General features: G+C 38.8%; 1 protein-coding gene across 6 annotated transcripts in view; it reads left to right on the forward strand.

Moving 5' to 3' along the window:
- WDFY3 (WD repeat and FYVE domain containing 3) overlaps positions 1 to 24241 on the forward strand; it is a 155452-nt gene that overhangs the window by 103249 nt on the left and 27962 nt on the right. For 3 of the 6 annotated variants that reach the window (XM_050973456.1, XM_050973452.1, XM_050973453.1), the window contains 19 exons: positions 715 to 946; positions 1571 to 1731; positions 2894 to 3005; positions 3423 to 3613; positions 5054 to 5206; positions 6814 to 6887; positions 6990 to 7151; positions 8538 to 8632; positions 10667 to 10787; positions 11547 to 11764; positions 14371 to 14606; positions 15837 to 15971; positions 17065 to 17244; positions 18720 to 18764; positions 19206 to 19439; positions 21178 to 21277; positions 21999 to 22159; positions 22723 to 22952; positions 23808 to 23917. In XM_050973456.1, the coding sequence (XP_050829413.1) occupies positions 715 to 946; positions 1571 to 1731; positions 2894 to 3005; positions 3423 to 3613; positions 5054 to 5206; positions 6814 to 6887; positions 6990 to 7151; positions 8538 to 8632; positions 10667 to 10787; positions 11547 to 11764; positions 14371 to 14606; positions 15837 to 15971; positions 17065 to 17244; positions 18720 to 18764; positions 19206 to 19439; positions 21178 to 21277; positions 21999 to 22159; positions 22723 to 22952; positions 23808 to 23917 (2950 nt within the window). The remainder of the gene's footprint in view (positions 1 to 714; positions 947 to 1570; positions 1732 to 2893; positions 3006 to 3422; positions 3614 to 5053; positions 5207 to 6813; positions 6888 to 6989; positions 7152 to 8537; positions 8633 to 10666; positions 10788 to 11546; positions 11765 to 14370; positions 14607 to 15836; positions 15972 to 17064; positions 17245 to 18719; positions 18765 to 19205; positions 19440 to 21177; positions 21278 to 21998; positions 22160 to 22722; positions 22953 to 23807; positions 23918 to 24241) is intronic. The other 3 variants (XM_050973457.1, XM_050973454.1, XM_050973455.1) reach the window with 2 other exon arrangements.

Below are 24241 nucleotides of genomic sequence, written 5' to 3' on the forward strand. Positions count from 1 at the left end.
TATAAAGCATAACCTGTTGTGGGGCTTAAACTAGCTAATGTTACCTACTGCTGTAGGTAAAACAATATGTTGACTTTCAAAGTTTACCTCCCAGTATTCCTTTTGCAAGAGGGGCACTACAGTAAGTTGCTATGCTGACAGCTGTAATACATTAGTGTCTATCTGGCCATCTCTCTGGCTATGCATGACTACATTTAATAGCTACAAACAGAATTTTTACAATGTAAATAGAAAAAAGCCTGTGTGGTTGTTGTTGTCTTTATATATTGGGCAGGATCTTACTTGTGTATTTGTTTAATTGTTTGAAAAGTCTTGCTGAGTTTAGTTCATCACTTTTGCACTTTAGCTTGAAATGATGTAATTTCCAAAGGCTGGGAAGGGCAAAACAACACCACTTTGAGTACCATATCTTTAGAATCAAGATACAGCTTCTTTAGGCACAGAATTCTCATGTTCTCCTATGTTTCCATACACATCTTCATCTTTTGATAGCTACACATCTTCATCTTCTGATAGCCGCTTCTGGTCTTCACATTTCCTTTCTGTTTAACGTTCTTCACTGATTAATTCAGTACAGTGTCAGAATACCCTTCATTACACAGCAATCCTTTGAAACCTCCCCTGGCTTGCAAAACAATTTTTGCACAGAATTTCTGATCTTGTCATGGTACCCTTGCTCCCTCACTAACTTGCCTGTGTTTTGTTTCCTCACAGCTTCACTACATCCACAGCAGCCCCAGTGGCTCTGGCTCTGCCAATCCCCCTGTGGTCAGCACAGTGTACGCCTATATCGGCACGCCACCCGCACAGCGCCAGCTCTCCTCCCTGGTATGGCGCCTGGGCCCCACGCACTTCCTGGAGGAAGTGCTGCCTGCCCCAGGGGTCAGCACCATTTACGAGCTGGGACCAAATTATGTTGGGAGCTTCCAAGCGGTTTATGTTCCCTGTAAGTACGGGTCAGGTGGCACCTGGTAACTTGAGCTGGCTGTGCTGGAATTTTTTGTGTGCGTACTGGCGGAAGAGGTAAGAGAGGATGCAGGAGCAGGGAGGAAAAGCTTGCTCTTCACAGGAAGAAGATTAGTAGCTGCTGTGGAAGAGGATGATAGAAATCCAAATCTTGTGCTGAGATAAAGTAGAAGTGCTTGTATTCCTCACTTTGGTTTTAAACCAGTTAGAAAAGTCACTATTCATACTGTATGCAATATTTATGTGTAGAAAGTGAAATCAGAAAGGATACAAAGTTTTAAAGATATGGTTATATGTTCTCTTTGAATCTTGCATCTCTCATACCATTCCAAGGTAGCTTTCCTATCAAACTGTAGTAAAAAACCAGTTGTCACAGGCAAAGATGCAGGTTTACCAAATGCTTCTCTGGCTTTTGATTGCTTTGTTTTCCTTCAGAAGGGAAGAGAAGTTTACAGCCTGTAGGCTGGACAATATCACATCTCAGATATTTGTAAAATCTATTTTTTTATACCTATTCTGCAATATAAGTTGCTTAAGGTTGTACTGTTCAAATTAAAAGAGAAACAACACCATTAATGAAGGGAGCTTCTATTATGTCTTTAAGGTAAAGATTCAAAGTCTGAAGGAATCAATCCATCACCGGTATCTTTGGTACCAGAAGAGAAGGTCTCCTTTGGTCTCTATGCACTGTCAGTTTCTTCATTTACAGTGGCAAAAATAAGGAAAGTTTACAACAAGTTGGATAGTAAAGCTATCGCCAAACAGGTATGTCGGGAAATCAGTCAGTGATTTCCTTTTTCCTTTCTTTTAACTTACTTCGAGACAATTTGCTCAATGCAGTCAGGAACAATCTAGTCTGGTGCCCCTCCTGTGGGCAAGGACACCTTTCACTGTGTCAGGTTGCTCAAAGTGCATTCCAGCCTGACCTTGAATGCTTCCAGGAACTGAAAACTCACAGCTTCTCTAGGCACTAGATGGCCAATCTTGGGGCCTTCTGTGATGGGATGACTGCATCAGTGGGCAAGGGAAGGGTTACAGATATGTTTTATCTGCCCTGCTGTAAAGCCTTTGACATAGTCCCCCACTACATCTTTCTCTCTGAATTGGAGAAAGATGGATTCAGTTGGTGGGCTGTTAAGATGTATGAGAAAGTGGTTTGAGAGTTGCATCCACTGGGTAATGGTTGATGGCTCAGAGTCCCAGTGGAAAATGATGACGAGTGCTGTCCCTCAGCAGTCCATGTGGGAGCCAGTATTATTTAATACCTTCATTAATGACAGAGAGGGATCAAGTGCACCCTCAGCACATTCACTGATGAAACTAAGCTGAGTGGTGCTATTGACATACTTCAAGGACAGGATCCCATCCAGTGGGATCTGGATGAGTTCCAGGGATGGGTGGACTCATAAAGTGAGCCAACTGGAAGCTCATGGGGTTTAACAACCCAAGTACAAGGTGCTGCACCTGGGTCAGGGTAATCCCTAGTATCAGTCCAGGCTGGGGATGAGCAGATTGAGGGCAGTCCTGCTGAGAAGAACTTAGAGGTGCTGGTGGAAGAGAGGGCTGGACATGACCTAGCCATGAGCTTTCACAGCCCAGAAAGCCAAATGTGGCATCCAAAGCACAGTGGGCAGCAGGAGTGGCAGGGGATTCTGCTCCTCTGCTCTGGTGAGACCCACCTGCAGTGCCGCATCTAGCTCTGGGTTCCCTAGCACAAGAAAGACATGGACCTGTTGGAGTGAGTCCAGGGATGACCACCAAGATGATTAGAGGGGTGGAGCTCTCTCCTGAAAGGAAAGGCTTAATCTGGGTTTGTTTTATGTTACTCCTGATCACAGTAGGAAAATTCGTAAGTTATGAATTTTAGGCTTGCATAAAAATAACCTTTTCCCTTCAACCCCTGCTGGTTTTTTCTTGTTTTCTTCAGCTGGCAATTTCTTCTCATGAAAATGCCACACCTGTGAAGCTGCTGCATAACTCAGCAGGACATTTGAATGGACCAGCACGCTCCATTGGTGCAGCTTTGATAGGGTATTTGGGTGAGTTGAGCACTTAAGAATTATTATGCTTCAAAGTTATCAATTACTTGTCAATAAGAACTTAGGTCTAGAAGATAGGTCATGTGATTGATGAATGTTAATGGTGCATTGTATTTATTGAACATTTTTATATTTTATAGATATACTATTATCTTTTTTTTTTTTTTTGCTCACATGGGATGCTTGTTTCAGTTTATGATTCATTAATATGAAAATATATTCAATTACTTTACCTTAGGTCATAAACTATTCTCTATTTCCTTCACTTTCTCTTCTAAGGTGTGATAATTCTTCTAGTAACATTCTTTTAATAATTCAGGTAATGCTAAATGAAAATGGCTTTCACATTTTCACAATTATTTCTTACAAAAATTTTATTTGAATATATTTTAATTCATTTTCTCTGTCTGTGCTCAGGAGTAAGAACATTTGTCCCCAAACCTGTTGCCACTACACTACAGTACATTGGTGGGGCTGCTGCTATTTTGGGACTTGTAGCCATGGCATCAGATGTGGAAGGGTTGTATGCAGCTGTGAAAGCCTTGGTCTGTGTGGTAAAGAGCAATCCACTGGCCAGCAAAGAGATGGAAAGAATCAAAGGTTATCAGGTATGTAAGAAATGTCTTAAAACAGCGAGGCTGATTGCATTGAATTTCACTGTCATCACAGTTCCCATGGAGATCTCTTGTTGTGTTGTAACCCAACTTTCTCTTTAAAAGTTTCTTGAGGTCTTGGTTAATTAGCATAGATGAATTATTTATGATGTCTTTTAAAGGAGAGGGTGAAAAGGTTTTGCTAAGCCCTTGTGCAGATTTAGCTGCATTGCTGAAACTGAGCCTTCAGTAACATCACGGAAGAGTACAACTGTCGTACTTAAATGAGTATTTTCTTGTGATTTTGAAACCACTCTTGCAAGCCCAGGAGCTTGTGGCTCTGATGTGCCAGCAAGAGAATGGATAAGGATACATAAAAATCCCAAACAAGTGAAGTCCTAGAAGCATCCTTTTAAGGAGACTGCGTGGACTTTGTAGTTAGTGATGCTGAAGACATTAATTCCCCACTGGGATGGGGAAAAGGCAGTCACTTATGCAGAAGGATTGGTTGACTGATTCAAAGAGGTCTTCACATGAGCAGTGCGTTTTATGTTTCTCATGGAGGTTGCTTTACTGAAATGGAAAGTGGTTTGGGTTGTGTATTTACAAACCTTGAAATGCTAGTGCCTGGTGCAGTTACATCAAAATGTATCATTCCAAAGAGCCTGGTGCAGACCTTGGCTTACTTTTAGCAAACAAGTCTAGACAGTGTCCTTCTTGGATCATGAGTAGTCAGTGGATCGTCACAAATGACCTTACATTCCACTTGTATTGAGATCAGCAAATAGTGTGGTTTGAGGGAGATTCCCAGAAATCTGTGTTTCTTCAGTGTTTCAGTGAGGATGGTAAAGCTGAACAGGCTAGGATGTTGAATGTTTAAACAAGTTTGCTTCAGAAGAAAAGAGACTCTAACGATAAATCTGGCAAATGGTTCTTTCCCAGCCCAGGTTATAAGTTAGAGCAGAAGTCGGGACTGCAGTCATGCCTAGGGGAAAAAAGCATAGCGAGAAAAAAAGAGGCTTATTCATATTGATGTTACTTTTTTTCAGTGCCAGATTACCTCTCATTTGGACATGCAGTGCTCTAGGTCTGCTCCATTTGTCTGCCATGTCCATGATTGCTGTCCAGGAAGATAACTGCTTAAGGATGTGCTGTCTTAAACTGACTGACTGCAGAGAGCTGAGAGCAGGGGGTGTGTGTCTCTAATTCTCAGGGCCTAGATGCTATCTGTGGTGCAAACAGATGTTTTATGAGTTAGAGAGTGTCCTGGATATGCTGCTTTTGTAATGAACTGTAATGCCACTTTCAAACTCTTTCATCAAGAGTATCAACCAGCAGACATACTTTAAAGGCCTTCTCAAAAGGGGCACAGGCATTTCATCTGGTCTCCAGCATGCTTAGACAACATTGCTCTGCGCTCACAGGACTAATTCCTTTTCTGTTTACTTGTTCAAGCTGCTGGCAATGCTGTTAAAGAAGAAACGGTCCCTTCTGAACAGCCACATACTCCACCTGACCTTTTCCTTGGTGGGAACTGTTGACAGTGGACACGAGACATCCATTATCCCAAATTCTGCTGCCTTCCAGGACCTGCTCTGCGATTTTGAAGTATGTAGAGCTGCACAGAAGAGTGATTATTATGCTGGATAATGATTAAGTCCGATGCTGATAGTGTACCTCAAATACTCAGTAGCAAATTAGGCTGTTACCCTGAGAATACCCTATTTCTTACATAGTACAGTAAAGCAGGTGAGCAGCAAGATTATTGGTAACTTTTCCTGCTGAAATGGCTTGAATCACTGCACAAATGATGGATGGGTGCCACAGGTGTTTCTGCTTTTTTTTGTTTTAGAAATTAACATCTTGTAGTTTTCCTCAATTTCTTTTCACCTGTGTGTTCTACTGCAGTACATATATCAATGCATGAAATGTGCCCTGAAAATAAAAGTATAAGGTAAATTTTCAACATAGCATATGGAAATCACTTTATCATACATCTCCTGCAAGGTTGCTAGTAAGGGAGTTAAAATTCTGTTTGCATAACCTATGAAATACTTACATGTTAAAGTAAGGAAAGTAAGTGTTAAAGTGTTAAAGTAAGGAAAGTAGCAAATTTCAGAGGGAAATGCTAATGCAGTAGAGGCTGATAAAGGATTCCCAGAACCTACCCTTTGGTATGTGCTCCTTTGGCATTATCTGTACCTGACATAGACTGACAAAAAGAATTCTGACTTATGTACATTGAAGTAATTAAGTAAAAACCCTACTACCACTGCTACGCCAGCTATAAGTTGTGACTTAATATTGCAAGTCAGTTTTGCACAAGTGACTTAATAGACTTAACCATTTCCTATTTTTAGATGTCTGTTTGAGTATTTCAAAGCACTCCTGGAAACCTTATTTAGGAAGAAAGTCTGAGATTTTGGCTATTGTTTTTTTCAGTTTTTTGATTGTTGTTTTAATTATTTACTTTATTCAGAAATCAGTGACCCAAACATTTCACTTAATTTGGATAAATTAGATGTTCTTACTCATGCAGAACAGGGAAATTAAAAAATTTGTTCTGATGATTTTGAATTATAAGATTAGGAGAAAAGCAAAAGCTAGAAAGCTTTTCATTTAAGCCAGTTTTATACACCAGAGCACAAATATTAATTGTGCTTTGTTCAATAGCAAATCAATTATAAGATTTGCGGCTGTAACTGTGAGCTTTCTGGCTTTTATGTCTTCTATTACTTCTATTGATTGAACAATTGATACTTCGGGGGGTATTGGTAAAGAATCTAAATAATTTAAATGTGGGCAATTCTGAGTAAAAAATAAAATCAGGGAAGACCTTGAGTTTAATCTTGGAGGAAGGTAGTAAGTTAATTTTATGAAGACATAAACCTTCACCTAAATGAAATAAATTTAGCATAGCCTTGTAAATCCCAATAGTTCCTTTGGAGGCATTGCACTGTCTGTTTAAAGTTTATGCAAAAAGACAAGGGTGTGTGACCTTTTGTCTAGATCCCTTTATAAGATCCCTTTATAAGTTTTTATCATTATACTCTTACAGAGAATATTTTTTGAACCGATGAGTGGTTCATCATGCCCAGGTAAACAGTCATGTATATGAATGATTTTAATATCTTCCTAACCTTTGATTTATAATGTTTGTTTTAACCTACAAGTTGATTTGTGTACAAAAAATTACTGTTTTTTCTGTATTTCAGGTCTGGCTTCATGCACCCTATGAGCTTCATCTGTCATTATTTGAGCACTTCATTGAACTCCTCACTGAGTCAAGGTATGAACTGATGAAAGCCTAGTAATGGGATTTACAGGATCAGATAATATTTAGAGGATACTCCAATTTTAAATGGCCACCTCATTTCTTTTCTTCTTCCAGTGAAGCAGCAAAGAATGCAAAGTTGATGAGGGAATTCCAGCTCATCCCAAGACTGCTGTTGACTCTTCGAGACATGTCCCTGTCCCAGCCCACTATTGCTGCGATTAGCAATGTGCTGAGCTTTCTACTTCAGGGCTTCCCCAGCAGCTATGACCTACTCAGGTAGCCCACACCTGGAGAATTTTGTCTTTCTTGGTTCTGTTTCCTTGGTCAAAAGTACTTCATGGTCATACTGCTGAGGAGTGTGACATGGAATGCTCTTGTACCGTTTTTTTTTTTTCCCTCTGTGGACTAGATTGAAGTAGACATTAGGAATATGTTGAAGCCTTGATTTGCATATGATTTTCAATTTGTATCTGACCAAGCATGGTTGAATGGTCAAACTGGTTTAATGTTCTACCGGTGAAAAGTAAACATGCTGAGCAGCCCCTTTTTTTCATGTAAAGCACTAAGCATTCCTCCTGAATACCATTGAATATTATTTGACATGGGCTGAAAAGATAATTCTGGTTAAAATGCAGTTTTGATTACTATCTTGAATGCAAGGTTTAGTTCCAGATTTTTTCTTAATCATCACTGCATAAAAAGGTATTTAAGGCTGCCAGATATAGTGCTACTAATTCTGTCTGATGAAAATTACACTAGTTACTGCAATTCATATGTACAGGAGTATATGAAATGCTTTAAGAATAGTTTAACTCCTTGATAACTTGATTTTTTTCATCTCTTATTCCATTATAATGGAAATAGATAAAATATTGTGGGGTTTAGGAGCTCTTTGCGTAGTGTAGTCATGTTTTCAGCTCCTTACTTTTAAGTACAATTAAAGGTATCAGAAGCCTCAACATTAGTATCTTACCTGTCTTTATTTTAATTATACAGGAAAAAAAATATTCAAGAATAAAACTATTGATTTTATGCTTAAATGGTTACAGAATAGATTGTAGACCAGTGTTCCCTGTTCTCCTTTCTGAAAATAAAGAATGAAAAATGTTGCATAACTTGGGAAAAGTTGCACTAGCTAGGAGCCATTTCAGGTTAGCTGCAGAGGAAAGAGGAATATATTGCGTCTCCTTTCTTGGAGTGGTACATCAGTGTCTTGTCATGGAAAACCATGACCCTGTGTTACATAACCTCAAGCTATAGGCATAAATGTTCTTCCAGAGTTGAGTAACCACTGTTTTGATGTAATAATTGTTCAGCTGTAAGGGGCTGAGAATAATGTTTTGTTCTCCTTTAACTTGAGGTGTTCCTTTTACTAGGACTCAGCGGTATCTCCGAGTTCCCTTTCCTGAAACCTAGCATTTTCAGGGTCCCTTACCTGCAGACTTGTCTGCAAGTATTCTATGAATTACTACAAAATAATTTGTGTTTTGGCTAGTAACTTTAAATGAAGACCATTTTCATCAATCTTCAGATGTGAGGAAGCTGACATTTTTGGGTATCTCCTTGTCACTGGTGTCATGGTTTTTTATTTAAGGTATATTATTGATAGATGAGACTGCATCTTTCATTTCAATGAGTGATGTTTTTTCTGTATACATCAAGGTTTGGACAGTTCATCTCTTCCACTTTACCTACGTTCGCAGTCTGTGAGAAATTTGTGGTCATGGAAATTAACAATGAAGAAAAGCTTGATAGTGGTAAGTGTTGACAGTACTTAGAAGCAGTAGAATAAAATACATTATAGTCTCTTCTGAGCTTGAATATGAAAAAAATTATAAATTGTGTCATTAACAATGTTACAATATTTTTATAACCTGACTGCCAGTTAGTGGGGCTTTCGTTTTCAGTATTGAGTGCAAAGCAGAGCAAAATACTCTTTTTTTTGTTTCCTTCATTTAACACTGTTGTTCTCTTTGCTCCACTTGCTCCCTTCAAACAGCTTCTTTGTGGGAAAAGGAGGAAAAACAAAACCAAACAAGTGGTTGCTAGGTGCATCAGCCCTCCAGGTGTGAAAGAAGTGAAAGAATTAGCTAAGACTGCCTAGTAACCTTTTTTTAGGCAAAAAAAAGAAATGTTACCATCCTTCAATAATTCTTACGTTGAACTGATCTGAGACCATTTCTACCCTTATTTACCTTGTGCAATTGCATTTTCAGTCTGTCTCCCTGAACAGAAATGTTTTAGTCCCACAGTGGATGTCAGCCAAATAAACAGAAGGATTATCCAAAGAACCTCTGTTTCTACATATCTTGGGAATATACTGGTGCAGAGGGACAAGTGAGAGAGATGTTTCTTCTTTTACAGTTCGTTATATTGGTCTGGTGTCACAAAAAACAGGGTTTGGGCAGTCTGCACATTCTGGAGAGGGACTTTTCACAAGAGCATGTAGGGTGAGGGAGAATGGCTTCAAACTAAAAGAGAGTTGTTTAGGATTGGATATATGAAAGAAATTCCTTACTGTGAGGGGGTGGTGAGGCATTGGAACAGGTTGCTCAGAGAAGATGTGGATGGCCCATCCCTGTATGTGTTCAAGGCTGGTTTGGATGACGCTCTGAGCAAACAGAGGAAGTCCAGTGGAAGGTATCCCTGCCCATAGCAGGGGGGGTAGGAACTCAATGGTCTTCAAGGTTCTCTCCAACCCAAGCCATTCCATGGTCTGGTAGGATTCATCATTATCTTCCTGTGCCTCCCCTGTTGTTTTTGAATAGTTTTGGTTTTGTGGTCTCAAAGATGATTAAATTTGAGATTTTAGTGAAAAAGAGGGTATTGGAGAGAGATCCAGATTGATGTTCCCACTACAGGCCATGAGTTTTGTTTTTTTCCACCATGCTAACAGCAGCCTGAGCTGTTTTTTGCCTACATATGGGACTGAAGAACCTTGGGGAGAAATTCAAGGTGTGGCAGAAATGAAGAGAGAAGCTCTGGAGGCAAAAGGCATGAGACTGTTAGGCTACTGGAGTTCACCACTTTTGTTGGATTTCTGCCAAAGAAGATACACAAAGATACTTTGTGTCTGTATCTTGTGCACAAAACCATCGTCCAGAAATTTTCTATTTATCTGTCTCTCTTCGTTTTTGCATATGTGCTGACTTTTTTTTTTTTTTTTTTTTTTAATAACGTAGAAGCAGGGTTCTCCTTTGACAGCATAAGCCACAGGAAGAGGGATTTGCAAAATAGCTGTAAAGTTAGTCCTGAGCTGCATGGATTGCCTTCGTTGGAGTAAATGTGTTTTTCAACTGATTATGAGCTTGGGGTTGTGTTGAAAGAAAAGGAGACTAATTTTTCTCTCACTTTCTTAGAGTTGGAGGGATTTGGGAAGTATCAGGCTCACTTCCTGACAATTTCCACATCCCCCCAAACCACTCTGCTTTCAAAATGCAAAATGTTTATTCAGTTACCATGTTTTGCAGTTTTGAGAGAAGGGAGGGATAGGAAGGAAGGGATGACAGATAGTGACCATCTCAGTTCAGATTATTGTCTGAGAAGCTATGATCCTTTTTCACCTGTTCTTCAAGCTGCCTGAAGTCTGTGGGACAGTGATAAGGAGGCACCAGACATTTCTCAGCACCATATTATATGCTGCTTGCACTTTAGCACAGCTTCCTTGGAGCCTGAGTGGGGGGTCAGGTTGTATTTGCTTATGCATGGAATTTATGAATAGCCTTTAAAATGCCCAAGTTCCAAAATCCTGATTTTGCCTCTTTTTTTGTTTGGTTTTATTCAATATTTAGGAACAGAGGATGATTTTGGAGGACTTGTTTCAGCTAATCTTATTCTACTGAGGAACAGGCTTTTAGATATCCTCCTGAAACTTCTATACACATCTAAAGAAAAGACAACTGTTAATTTGCAGTAAGTACAAAAAAACCCTTGAGGCAGAGAAAGGATATAATATTTTATTTGAAGGGGAGGAATTATACAGTCTTCCTTCAGATCACTAGTTGAATTGCATCATTTATAGGAAATGTTGAATGATTTATGCAGATAGATTACTCTCAGGTATGCTAGTAGAAATGGGCTACATTATTAATTTTGTTGTTTTCTCTCAACTTCATGTGTGGCTATAGAAAAATAAAATCTGTCCAAGAGAAAACTTTTGATTTTAGAGAAGTGGGATAGTCAGCTTCTCATTTGGGTGAGATCCAGGGGCTTCAGTAGGGGTTATCATTAAGATCATCGACCCTAGAATGCCCCTTTAAATTGCAAAAAACACGGTCAAATGTTCCCAAGTAACTCTTCCCATAATAAAAACAAAGAAAGAAACAATCTTCCTTCATTTTTTAAAACCAATTCATTAAGAAGACGTGAAAACTTTTTGTTCAATAAGATGATTTCAGTTCAGAATTCCATATTTGTTATCAAAAGCAGCAACTGGAGAAATCTCATGCAATGGAATTAGTCTCAGGAGCTGTATTTAGTTCTTCCATTCTTCTAAACAAATGCACATTACCAGTTTCATATAAAGAGTTGATAAGTGGTATTACTTGTTTGTAGCAAACTTAATTAAGAATTTGCTCTTAAGGTTTGCCCTGCAGTGGATGACATTGATTTTTGCTGTCTAGTAGGAAACTAAATGCTGTAAAATGTGACTTTTTTTTCCCCTTCACTTAGGGCTTGTGAAGAACTGGTCAAGACACTGGGTTTCGATTGGATTATGATGTTTATGGAAGAACATCTTCACTCCACCACAGTCACGGCAGCCATGCGAATTCTCGTGGTCCTGTTGAGCAATCAGTCCATCCTTATTAAGTTTAAGGAAGGTCTCAGTGGTGGAGGCTGGCTGGATCAGACGGATTCTGTCCTGACCAATAAGATTGGTACTGTGTTAGGTAGGCATCTCAGCCTCTCGGAGCTCAGGGGTTGCTGGGAGCACCTGTGCTGGGGTGTTGAACTATGGGTTATTGTGGGGGTGTTGTCTGGCTGAAGCCTTTATGTTACTCTTGTCTGTGCTGCCATCAGATGCTTCTGCACTTAATTTTTCTTACAAGCAAGAGTTAGGATTTCCTAGGCAAAAGGGAGTGGTTTTACAAAGCTGCCTGTAGCTGACATGACACAGATATCATTGTAGTTCAGTTTTGGTGCATCATATGTAGCTAATCACCAGGGTAAGGTTAAATGTGTCCCGTGGGCAGGCATGGCTGAGCTACATGCAAAGGAAGCATAGAGCAGCACTTTATGCACACAACTAATAAAGAGTCAATAAAATTTGCTTGTTTCATTACTTTTAGTAGTTATTTGTGCAGCATTATGTCTGAGCTGCTTTGACTAGTGAGTGCTGTGTCCATCAAATTTACCAGTTTGAATTTTTGCTGTCTTGGAAATTTCTGTGTTCACAGTATAATCTCAGCATTTCTTTTCCTTTCCCTCTCCTTCATTCTTGTGTACACAAGCACACTTTCTATTAAAGGCTTTTTTCTCAGGTTCTTAAATCCTCTGTTAGCCAGGTTATCAGACCTCTCAGTTACCCCTTGTGACCTAGAATTGTGTATAAGGTTTTAGTGCTACAGGGCCCATTTGAGCATCTCTGAGCTGTCTGAAATGTATCTCCAAATATTTGAAATAACGTTTGTCTTATAGAGAGGTGTAGTGGCAATTTCCCACCGACCTGTTTTTTTTTTCCCAGTCAAAATAAAATAGTACTTTTCAGATGAATGTCTATTCAGGCTTTGGTACAAACTTATTGACATTAAATGAGGGTCTTTCATAAGCCTCAGTAGCCTTTAGATCAGAGCAGTGGTATCAATAGTATTTCATTGTTGTAAATAACTGTTCAAGGAGCCACCTGTCTGTGTTGCAGGAGTTACATGATCTGTTACTGCACTAAAAGTTTTTCTGAATTGGTTTACTGTAAGGAAGTAATGGAAGTGTTGTTGAAGTGATCTTCCTTCATGAAGAGGGCTCTTCCTGAAATGAAAATACAAAAATATAAAAAATATTTCTTTCTGCTTTGTATCTTTGATAGATTTCAAATATAGTATCTTGTTATTTTTTGCTTAAAGAAAACTCTCTTTTTACTGTTTCCCACAATATATCCCTCAGGATATTCAGCTAAGAGCATAGGATATTTCTTTGCATTGCCATGAATTAGGAGGATTAAGAAAAATGGTTTTTCAGAAGCTGTAAAACCCATGCAAATATTTTATTGTTAAAATAAAAAGCATCTGTTTGGCTCATTTGATTAAGGTTCTGTAATTTATTTAAGAAACAATTTTGCACATGCATTTCCCTTGCCTGGTTGTGCTTTAAAAACTTGAAAACCATTGGCATTTTAGGTAATAGACCATTCTTTATTTAGTATGTACTTCAGATGTCCAATATCATAAACATTTTCTTCTGTCACAAAATCTTTCTAAGTAAGATTTTGATTTGCAATTACATTTTTCAAGTTTTCCTATTTTTCCTATTATACTATCACTTTAATTGAATCCAAGCTAGGCTGTGGTGAAGAAGATATTTTTAAACTTGAGTCTCATAACCTGATAGTGACAGATTATCTAATTTTTGTATTCTGTGTTTTTTAAGAAATCATAACATACTGGCTCCAAGATTTCTCATGAAACCAAGTATGATGAATTTTGTTGAAGGTTACTGATGGAATTTCTGCAGCTGTGTAGCACAGATTTCATTAGTCTGATTCTTGATAGAGATCTTCTGTTTAAAAAGGCATTTTATGGTGGAAAGTGTATCTGTTTTTGAGCCTCAGAAAAACCACCTGACTACTGGCAGTGTCAGACCAATGGCTCATAGTGCTGATGTGGAGACTGAACTGTCTTCCTGCCTCTTTCCTTGCTTGAAAATAAGTGCTTTTGCCACCCTGGTGTATTTTTTTTTTCCTTTAAGTAGGAAGTTGAAATACGTAGGTAGAAGTATGGTCACAAAAAGTGGTTCTGGCAGCACTTGAATAAAATAAGACTGTTTAAAGCTTACTACCAGCTGATTAATCATTAACAAAATATCTGAAACAAGATGCCTTTAAGACTTCTCTGGACACAAATTAGCTGCCCATTGACTTAAATGGACCATGGATTGCTGCTTCATTATATAAATCTGTAACTGAGATTTAGGTGATATTTTTCTCTCAGCCACAAAATACCTATTTTCAGAAACCTGGGTGTTTTAAAAGTCAGAAATTATGGTCACAGCCAGAAAATGGATGTGTTTGTGTGTAAGCAGTTATATTAAGCAGTCTGTATGGAACAGTGTCATCTATGTGGTACTGAAAGCAGTAATTTCCTTTATTTTTTAACTGTTTAAAAAAAATGAAGCATCTGAAGCAGAATGGTGTTGTGTGTGACAGTCTGCATGCACACGTCTGTCTTGTACAGCATTAGTTTCTGAGGAGGTTCCCTTTTAATCTCACCAGGTGAGCAAGAAGGGTCCTCACAGGTAATTCCCTGTTAACATTGTGTGCTTTGTGCCTTGTTTTCTCTTGTAGGGTTCAATGTTGGCCGGAGTGCTGGTGGCAGATCGACAGTGCGGGAGATTAACCGGGATGCTTGTCACTTCCCAGGCTTCCCCGTTCTGCAGTCTCTTCTCCCAAAGCACACTAACGTGCCTGCACTCTATTTCCTCCTCATGGCCCTTTTCCTGCAGCAGCCAGTCACTGAACTGCCTGAAAACCTGCAGGTCAGTGCACCTGTCATCAGCAGCCAGTGTAATCAGGGTGCCAAGGTAGGGATTATCCAGTAAGATGTGAATGCAATTCTGTCTGTCATGAAAGAAAATAATGAATTAACCAGGCCCTCTCATTCTCTGCAGCTGACTCACAGTCATGATGTGGTGTTTAGTGCTAAGCCCTTTGGCTTGGGAGTATGTTATGCCATGCTAAGCCTGCTATGGCTTAGCTGTCACTGGTGTCACTGTGGTCCATTTTGGGGTCAAATGAGAAGTAGATCCGTAGTTCAAGCTGGCATGCTGTGGGCATTGAAGGGAACATAATCTTTTGCTTACTTGCTTTGGTTGTGAGGTGGGTCTTTTGTGGTTTTTTGTTTAAGAAGTGGGCAGTTGCTGTGTTAAAGAGAGTTGTTGCTTTTACTTCAGAAAGTCTCTGTGGTTTTATAGGGAGACAACTCAGTTGTTGCTGAAAAATGTTGATTGTTCTTATTCTGAACAGGCTATTTTGGGCTTTTTTGAAGTAAGTGAGTAGATATTATATGACCTACAACAGTCCTAGGAAACCCCAGGGTAATGCTTTATGAAGAAAAGCCACACACACTCCATTCTAGATAGACAGGATGCCTATTTAGAATGGGTGCAGTGCTGACATTATTTATCAGTGAGAACTGAAAAGTAAAACTTCAAACCAGAAGGTGCCTGCCTTCTTTCTCAAGAGGAATACTTGACAGCACATTCAGCACTCTGCTACCATGAGGTAGAGGCATGAAACTCACTCATCCGCCTACAGCGTTGAAGTATGACACTGTTAAACTGAAACTAAATTCAACTACTTAGTAGCACTCTTAATGCTAGAGGTGGACACTTGGTTCCTTTTTATTTTTAATTGATTTAATTATTTAGACTCCCTAGAAAATACAACTTTATTTGTTTGTGTTGTTCTTTTTGTTTTCCTATGGAATGCCATGTGGGTTTTACTGCTAGATGTGAGTCAGTTGATTGTGTGGCACATGTGCTGACAATTCTTTTGTTTCAAAACATTTGCATACTTTATGAGAAGTGAGAAGAAAGTGAGAAGATGAGAGTTGCAGTTTTATTAGCTCATGGTTAAAAGAAATTTTCTTCAGTGACATCTGATCTTCATATGATGTGATAAAGTTTGGAGGATGTAAAACAATACTTTTTTTATCTACTGCAAAATGAGTATATTTTATCTGTAATAAAAAGCAGTGTACAATTGCCCGGAAGAAAAGGATCATTTCATGTATTCTCTTTCACCTCTTGCAGTTTGATTTAGACTCCATTTGGACATTCATATTTGGAGTTCCTGCCTCCTGTGGCACTGTTACCTCCTCAATACACAGTGTTTGCACAGAAGCTGCCTTCTTGTTACTGGGAATGCTGAGGAGCATGCTGAATTCTGTAAGCATTGGAAATTTTGCTTGTATTTCAGTATACTGTGCTATTCGAGTTTTCTACATGGTTAAAAGCCAAATTAGAAAGGTCGAGGTTTTGTTAGTATCATGACGAAATTGGCTGTGAGTTAGTCTTGTAATACTTGGGTGGAAAGTGGAATTTTCTTGGGTTTTTCTATGTTAGTTTTTTCCCTGTATCTGTAGAAATATTAGTAGCCACAAAATTATCACTGCTTTTCCACAAAAAGGCTGAGCTTTCTGTTTGGCTGCAGTTAAAACAAAACAAGAAAGCAGAAGGATACAATGTCCTTGTCAGAGATAATTCCATTTCTTTCCTGATTAACATCATGGGAGAATGTTTGAGACTCCGTATCCCATCTGCTCAGAGCTTTATGAGTTGCGGATTTCGTTCATGAATCTTCCCCATGCAGAGAAGTCCCTGACTATGAATAGCTTCATGCCAGAAGAAATTATTTACTGCCAAAGAAATGTGTCATCTTCTCGTCTTTGAATCTAATGTCAAGAGTAGGGAAAGTTGGTTTCTCAGTGGGAAAATTATGTATTTCCTTGAAGCAAGAGTGTGTTATCTGCTGCATATTGCCTCCTGAAGTGGTTGAAAAGCAGCACCTGTTTGGTTGTCACCTGTTGGATCATCATATGTATGTGATATGCTCTATTGCTTCTCTGTTTCTCCCAAGGTAACGTGTCCAGAAGCATCTTCTGGACAAGTGTACCTGCTGCAGTACCGATTTTTGTTGTCATGTGTTCTGTCTCTCTGCTGGTGACTGATCATTGTATTTGGTCCTCACCTATTTGGATACACTTTGGACATGCTTAGAGATGTGCTATGTCTTGTGTGCTGACACCAGGCATGTTCAACTTTGCTATCACATTTTGGTTCGGCTTCAGTCTGGTCATGTTCGCCAATATTTCCAAGTCATTACATGTCAGGGCACACATTTTAGCTTACGGTCAATGATGTGCTGTATAATGCTGTTGGTCTCCTGTTTGAGACGTGCTTGAAAGCGTGCTCTTCCTTTCCAAAGCAAGTATTCAAGTGCCACAGTCTCTGCTAATCTGGTGTTTGTTTCTCAACCCAGCCCTGGCAGTCAGAGGAAGAAGGCTCTTGGCTTCGGGAATATCCAGTCACCCTGATGCAGTTCTTTCGGTATTTGTATCACAATGTACCTGACCTCATTTCCCTGTGGATGAGTCCAGAGTTCCTGTGTGCGCTGGCAGCAACAGTGTTTCCTTTCAACATCCGACCATACTCTGAGATGGTAGGAAATCCAGCTGCTTGCCTTTTTTATTTTGCACATGAGTGTTACTTTTGAGGATTTATCAATTACCAGTCATAGCAAGATAAAGCTCTACTCACTTGCACAAGAGGTCCTCGTCAGGGCTGAGCTGGATGTTTTGGACTTGGGTTGTGGATCTGAGAGAAGAGCGTGTTGAACTGCAAGGACATCAGAAGCAACATTTTAGGGGCAATAGACAGTTTGCTGGTTTTTTAGTGGACGTTATTTTCAATCGTGTGAAAAATGCTCTCTCAAATTTACACAAGCAAAAGTCAGCCCTCTGCTCTGGAGGATGTGATGAAACCTAAAACCTCTTTTTCCTCACATTTCTCATTCCCATTTCTGTTTTTGTGGCTTAACCACAAAGTAGTGTTCTTGTATTTCCTGGAACTACTGAGTTCAAGCCAAGAGAGGGTGTGAATTCAACTTTGCTTGCATTGCTGGCTAAAGTTTTCTTTGAGCCTAGTGTCATTTGCAAATGATACTATTTCTAGAATATGAATGGAAAGGAGAAAACCAGATATTGTTAGCCAACATCTAAAAGTAATTTTATTAAGAACATGGAAGGATAATTAGTCTAGAGGTTGCCAAATGATAGAACTATGTTGAGTATGATAAAAAAACTTAAGGAAATAATAACTTGTGGTGTGCTATTATTTTGTTATCAATAAAAGTGGGAGAACAATTTTTAACAGTACCTGCTGGTGAATCTCTCATAAGGACATGGGGCTTTTGGTTTTTTGTTAAACTTGCATTTCAAGTACACACTAGGAGCTTGCTCTCTCACAAAAAAAGTTCCACTTACAAACTGGTAATGCTGATTTGACATTCACCTGTACAGAGTTTTTAGAGGAGCCTTGTGTCTCTAAGCAGGCTTTAACTACTAGATCCCCTTGAAATTCTGTGTAGCTGCCTGGCAACTTGAGCTCTTTGCTGTTTGAGGGTGCTCTTAACTCCAAATTGGTTTACTCCTTCAGTGTTTCTGTTTGCCCAAATGTGTAGCACTAATCAGCGCCTGGTGAAATATCTGAATAACAGCCAGATTTCTGCAACAAAACACTGTTATTTAACTTCAACCTTGAGAGAAGATTCTTAACTTTTTTTAAAGGTCTTTCAGCTTTTCTGAATTTGCTATTAAAAATAGAAAGAATACGTATTTGGGCTTCTCTTAATTTCTTGAAAACACTCTCCTGCTAAAGCAGACCAAATGTTCAAAACATTTGGTTACTTGACATGTGAGCTGGCGAAGCAAGAAGCCTGTTGAGAGAAATCATATTGTCTCCTCTTTCATTTAAGGAAGGGAGTTGCGTAGAAAGAGTCAGTCTTCTGGATTTGACAGCTTTCATTACTGTTTGTGCTTTTGTTACAGTCCTCTTTAAGAGCTAGCCTTTCAAGGTTTCTGTTCATCAGAAATGGGAAAGCTGTGGAGACCCTTTTTTTTTTTCTTCTTCTTTTAGAGATTTTTGGGAAACCGGCTTACCCATAACTGCACTCTGATGAAGGTATTGTATTAAAAGAAAAAAGAAGGCTCAGTTCCTTTTTTGTTTTATGTTATGTAAGCTTGATGGCCTTTTTTTAGTTGGCTTCTGTCTTGATTTTATTTTAACGGCTTTAGTTAATAACTTTTTCAAAACTTTTCTTTTTCTTCTTTTTTTTTTTCAATGAGAACATTTATTTTTGCCAAATATCTAGAAATCATCCAATTCTGTTGGTCAGGGAGCATGAAATGTAACTCATGCCAGATCACATTTGCCTTGAGAATCCAAAACTGGATGTTTCCATATTGGAGAATTGATTCTGAACATCATAATTTTCTAAAAAGTCTTCTTAAGAAGCAAAATGTGAAGTGAAATACCCTTAGAAAGACAAGCAAAGAATATAAAAGTGAAGAAACTGCCATTAATTAGCTGATCTCTACAGTTTTAACATGCTGGTTTTTACAGGTCACTGATCTTGATGACGAAGTTGGGTCCCCAGCTGAAGAGTTTAAAGCCTTTGCAGCTGATTCTGGCATGAACAGGAGCCAATCAGAATACTGCAATGTGGGCACCAAGACCTACCTCACCAACCACCCTGCCAAGAAGTTCGTGTTTGACTTCATGCGTGTGATGATCATTGATAACCTATGTCTCACACCAGCCAGCAAACAGACTCCACTGGTGGACCTTCTGCTAGAGGTAGAATTTCTTTGTGGTTTGTGTTTTAGTTTGGTTTTGTTATTTAAGCTTAATTATGACACCTTATTTTCCTAAAATGTCTTTTTCTTCTAATACCTTACAAAGCTAGGCTAGTGATGACATGAGATTTAGTGGAATCGCCATGAAATAAGAGTGGAAAAAAATCACTAATGTTTCATAAAGTGTGATGGTGTTTGCAGGGGTCTTAGGATGAGGGAAGAGATGAGAATCTTGACTCCATGTTTCAGAAGGCTTGATTTATTATTTTATGATATATGTAATATTAAAACTATACTAAAAGAATAGAAGAAAGGATTTCATCAGAAGGCTGGCTAAGAATAGAAAAAGAATGAATAACAAAGGCTCAGACTGACCAAAACAGTCCGAGACAGTTGGACTGTGATTGGCCATTTATTAGAAACAACCTCATGAGACCAATCACAGATCCACCTATTGCATTCCACAGCAGCAGATAATTATTGTTTATATTTTGTTCCTGAGGCCTCTCAGCTTCTCAGGAGGAAAAAATCCTAAGAAAATGATTTTTCATAAAACATATCGGTGACAATAAAGAGTAGCTTGTTCACCTTTCTTTAATGGCTTGGAAAACCAGCTTTCTTCAAGTTTTATTTCGTGGAGTGTGATTCAGTGGTTAAACACCTTTCCAACCATGATATCTGTATTGACTTTGTTGAAAATATAAAACCTCTGCAGATTAGGGTTTCTGTTCTGTTTGTATTAGGTAAAAAGAAATTGTGCCATAGACGGTGTCAGTTAGATTAAAAGACATATGGGACCATATAGTATAAAGCCTCACAAAATAACTGTGTTATTTTGCTGTAAATCAACTTCTGAAGGTTGTGACACTTGAAGAAAGCATTGTCCTGCTAATGGTGAAGCAAGGAGGTTCAGGGGTTCAGTTACTATTTAACTGCCTACATCTTCAGACAGTACGTTTTGAAATGTTCTCATCACTTCTTGTTCACCTTGATCTACCTGTTAGTTACCTCAACTTACATGTTGCTGAATCTCCCTGATTTTTTTTTGAAAGCTGCAGCAATTTTGGGCCATACTTACATGCTTGTATATTTCCTAACAAGTTTCCTGGGGCAGCTGGGCACCTCTTTGCTGTCACAAAGCAAAAACAAATGAAATGTCAGAAGATGTCAGTTATCCACAGACACGGGAGGCATATTTGAGATCATGTTCAAGTGGCTGCAGTTCTTCACAGCTCTTTTAACTTGTTATCACTTGTCAGTGTTACTTGCTCAGTAGCATAAATAGGATTAGGTAGGTACACACTGCCAAATTTACTGTTATTTCTCTTTCTGCAACTTAAATGTTTGATCTGTCCCATTTGCTCATTGTTTACTGAAGGAGGTGACTTGTGTCAGCTGAAGAAATCACATGTTGAACATATGTTTATAGGGGAGAATTTCATGTACCTTTGCAGAATGTGTTCTTTTCCAGTACCTGTTATGGCAGAAGATAAATTTCCTGGATTTAAAAAGGAGTAATGCCTGCTTTGCAAAACTGCATGCAGCCAGTGTATACTCGATGTGCATGCTTAGATTTTTGATAAAGCCAAAGCTTTTTACTTTTGACAGAATGTTAAGAGAAAAAAAAATGTAGTTCATGGGAGCTGAGAGAAAAGGAAATAATGTACAACACCATCCCTCTCCCTCTTTTTTGTTCAGAGATATTAATTTTCTTGATATTATTTTAATATCATTTTTAGGCTTCTCCTGAAAGATCAACACGAACCCAGCAGAAGGAGTTTCAGACATATGTTTTGGATGGAGTGATGGACCACCTACTTGCAGCTGATGTTTTATTGGGTAATATAGCAAAGTCTAATAGTCAATCTATTGATTTGGACGCCAGGTTTTGATTCTGTGACTTTTTCTTTTTGGTGGTCTGTTTTGTTGCAACTTTTAAACTTTTAAACTTTTAAACTTTTTTCCCCTGCCCTTTCCTTTCCTTTGATGTGTAAATGGTGTTGATGGGCTTGCATCAACAAGCACCAACTTGTTCCCTCCCTACCTTGATTGTGCCAAAGCTGTAAAATCGGTTATTCACAAAAACTACATGGCTTAGGGGGCTCAGTCACATTTCATGGTGGCTTGCTGGACTTCCCAGGAGCTCTTGGGCTGCTCTGCCTCCATCTTAGGTGTCATAAGGGACACCTTATGCATATGCATTTCTGTTCAGACCTCCTTGTAAGGCTCCCCATTTCTTGCCACAGCAGTAATTTAATAAATTTAGTTTAATAATAACACCCACAGTCTTCCTGTGGGTGCAGTGCATTAATAAAATAAATCCAGAATCATGTTTCAAAAATCCAGAATAATTTTTTGAAAGATAAAATAAAGGTCTAGAGCTGTGGTTGCTTACATCAAAGGGAAAGTCCTATTAGGAAAGCCATGAGGTTTTAGCTTTTATTAACTGAATTTCTTTCTCTTTTATGGAAGTCTAGAAAGCATAAACTAATGTGAATGTATTTATGCAGATGGGGTTATTTGATAAATGTAGAAAACTTTGGGGTTTTTTATTACCTAGGTGAAGATGCGTCTCTGCCTATAACGAGTGGAGGAAGCTACCAAGTGCTGGTGAACAATGTGTTTTATTTCACACAGCGTGTGGTAGATAAGCTTTGGCAGGGCATGTTCAACAAAGAATCCAAGCTTCTTGTGGACTTCATAATCCAGCTCATTGCACAGGTAACAGGGCTTTTTGTTGTATTACCCTGCCTGAAAAACAATTTTTGCAGATTATGTGGCAATGCATGGAGTGATGTCACTAAACAATCTGCTAGTGATATATGTTTGGGAAAAGCACAGAATATGCTTTTCTTTCTCAGGCTCACTCTCTCTTTACAGAGCTTTCTTAGCACATCTTTCTGTGAAGAGCAATTGAGTAAGAGCTGCTCTCAGATCACATTATTTTTTAGAAATCCCCCCAAAAATAAACAATGAAATATGCCTCACGTGAATTTTGAGAAGCTCCCTAAATTTACCTTGACATTTTTGGGAACCTTCCTCACACACTTTTATTGGAAATTGTTAGAAGACTTACTGTTAGAAATCAGCAGCATCTTTTTAGATGTTAAAATTCAAAGTGTTTAATCATTAATATGATTTTAGTCCTTGAAATTAATGGAATTGACTCTTACAGTAAAATGCTAATTCTGGAAAATGAGCTTGGGTCAGTTCAAGGGAACATTGTGTGCCAGTAAACGAGTTGCTGCTACTTCTGATCACGTCTTTTTTTTATTTCCCATCAGTCAAAAAGAAGATCTCAGGGACTCTCGCTGGATGCCATTTATCACTGCCTGAACAGAACCATCCTGTATCAGTTCTCAAGAGCGCACAAAACTGTTCCTCAGCAAGTGGCTCTCCTTGATTCCCTAAGGGTCCTTACTGTGAACAGGAACTTAATTTTGGGACCTGGAAATCATGATCAGGAATTCATCAGCTGCCTAGCTCACTGCTTGATTAATCTGCATGTGGGAAGGTAAATATCTCAGGCAGGAGTGCATTCCACAGCCAGGGCAGGCAAGTACTAAAATGACCCTTTTTTACTCACCTTGCAAGTAAGTCAGCAAATTTTGGAGGGCTGTTTATAATTTTCCAGCCAGTGAGTTGCAAGCAAGTTTAAGAAATTTATTTTGAGACAAAATTAGGTTTGAAGATCCTGGAAATAGAGAACATTTTTACCTCCTTTTGCAGGGGTATTTTAAATACTGACAAATGTGTTTATCCAACTATTTTGTTGTTAATCTTTTGTAAAATGAAATGTTTTAAAGATAGAAGGAAGCACTGGTGCTAGGTAATTAATAGTCAGAGGGTCCTGTCACTGGATTTACTGTCTGTTGAATCATTTCTTACAAGTTCAATATCTTAGTATTTCTTCTGTATAGTATTGAGTAAGGCCAGTCATGTATTAAATCAGGTATCCGTGACAAATGCTGTAGGCACCTACTTTCCTGCATTGCTGCAAATGCCAGCCTGGCATTTTCATTTGTTCTTTCCAAGAAGATCCACAACTTGTGTTTCATCCAAAGGTACTTAGTAACAGTCATCAAACCCCAGTGTTCTCCATTTCTAGCCTCGTCTGTTTTGTGTTTCTTCAAATATCACCATCTTCTGCTAGTGACACCAGTATCCGTGGCACATCATCTCTTCATAAGCCTTCAGTTCAGCTTGTGACCACAAATTCTCAGAATTCAAATCAAGAGAAGTGAAGATGCCTTGCTGTAGTAGTGTGTATTAATCTTTGTGAATCTGATACAAAATCAAATGCTTTATCTTGGCTTGGGTTTTTGTGTCTTTTTATTCTGATGGTTGTTAATCCATTGTGTGTTTGTAGCAATGTTGATGGGTTTGGATTGGAAGCAGAAGCCAGGATGACAACTTGGCACATTATGATCCCCTCTGATATAGAACCAGATGGAGTCTACAATCAAGATGTCAGTGAAGGTAATCTGAGAATGACAAAGCCACAGATGTCTCATAATGCCACTTCTGTATTGTCATCACTAATCTTTTACCCCAGTGACTCAGGGCAGGGTCTTGTGGTATGTGTGTGTTACCCAGTTACTCTCTGGAGGGGTGCTGGGGCTGTGTGTGTATAAAATGACCTTAAAAAATAGATGAAAAGACTCTTGGAAATACCAAGATAGACACATTGAGGATAAATTAATGTTTTGTTAAAATAGTAAGAGTTCTTCATTGTTTTCTGGACATTCTCCAGAATTAGAAAGGCAGGTTTGTATGCACTGTTCTAAATGCAAAGAAGTGGCT

This window comes from Serinus canaria, chromosome 4 (assembly GCF_022539315.1).
Source record: "Serinus canaria isolate serCan28SL12 chromosome 4, serCan2020, whole genome shotgun sequence".
NCBI lineage: Eukaryota > Metazoa > Chordata > Aves > Passeriformes > Fringillidae > Serinus > Serinus canaria.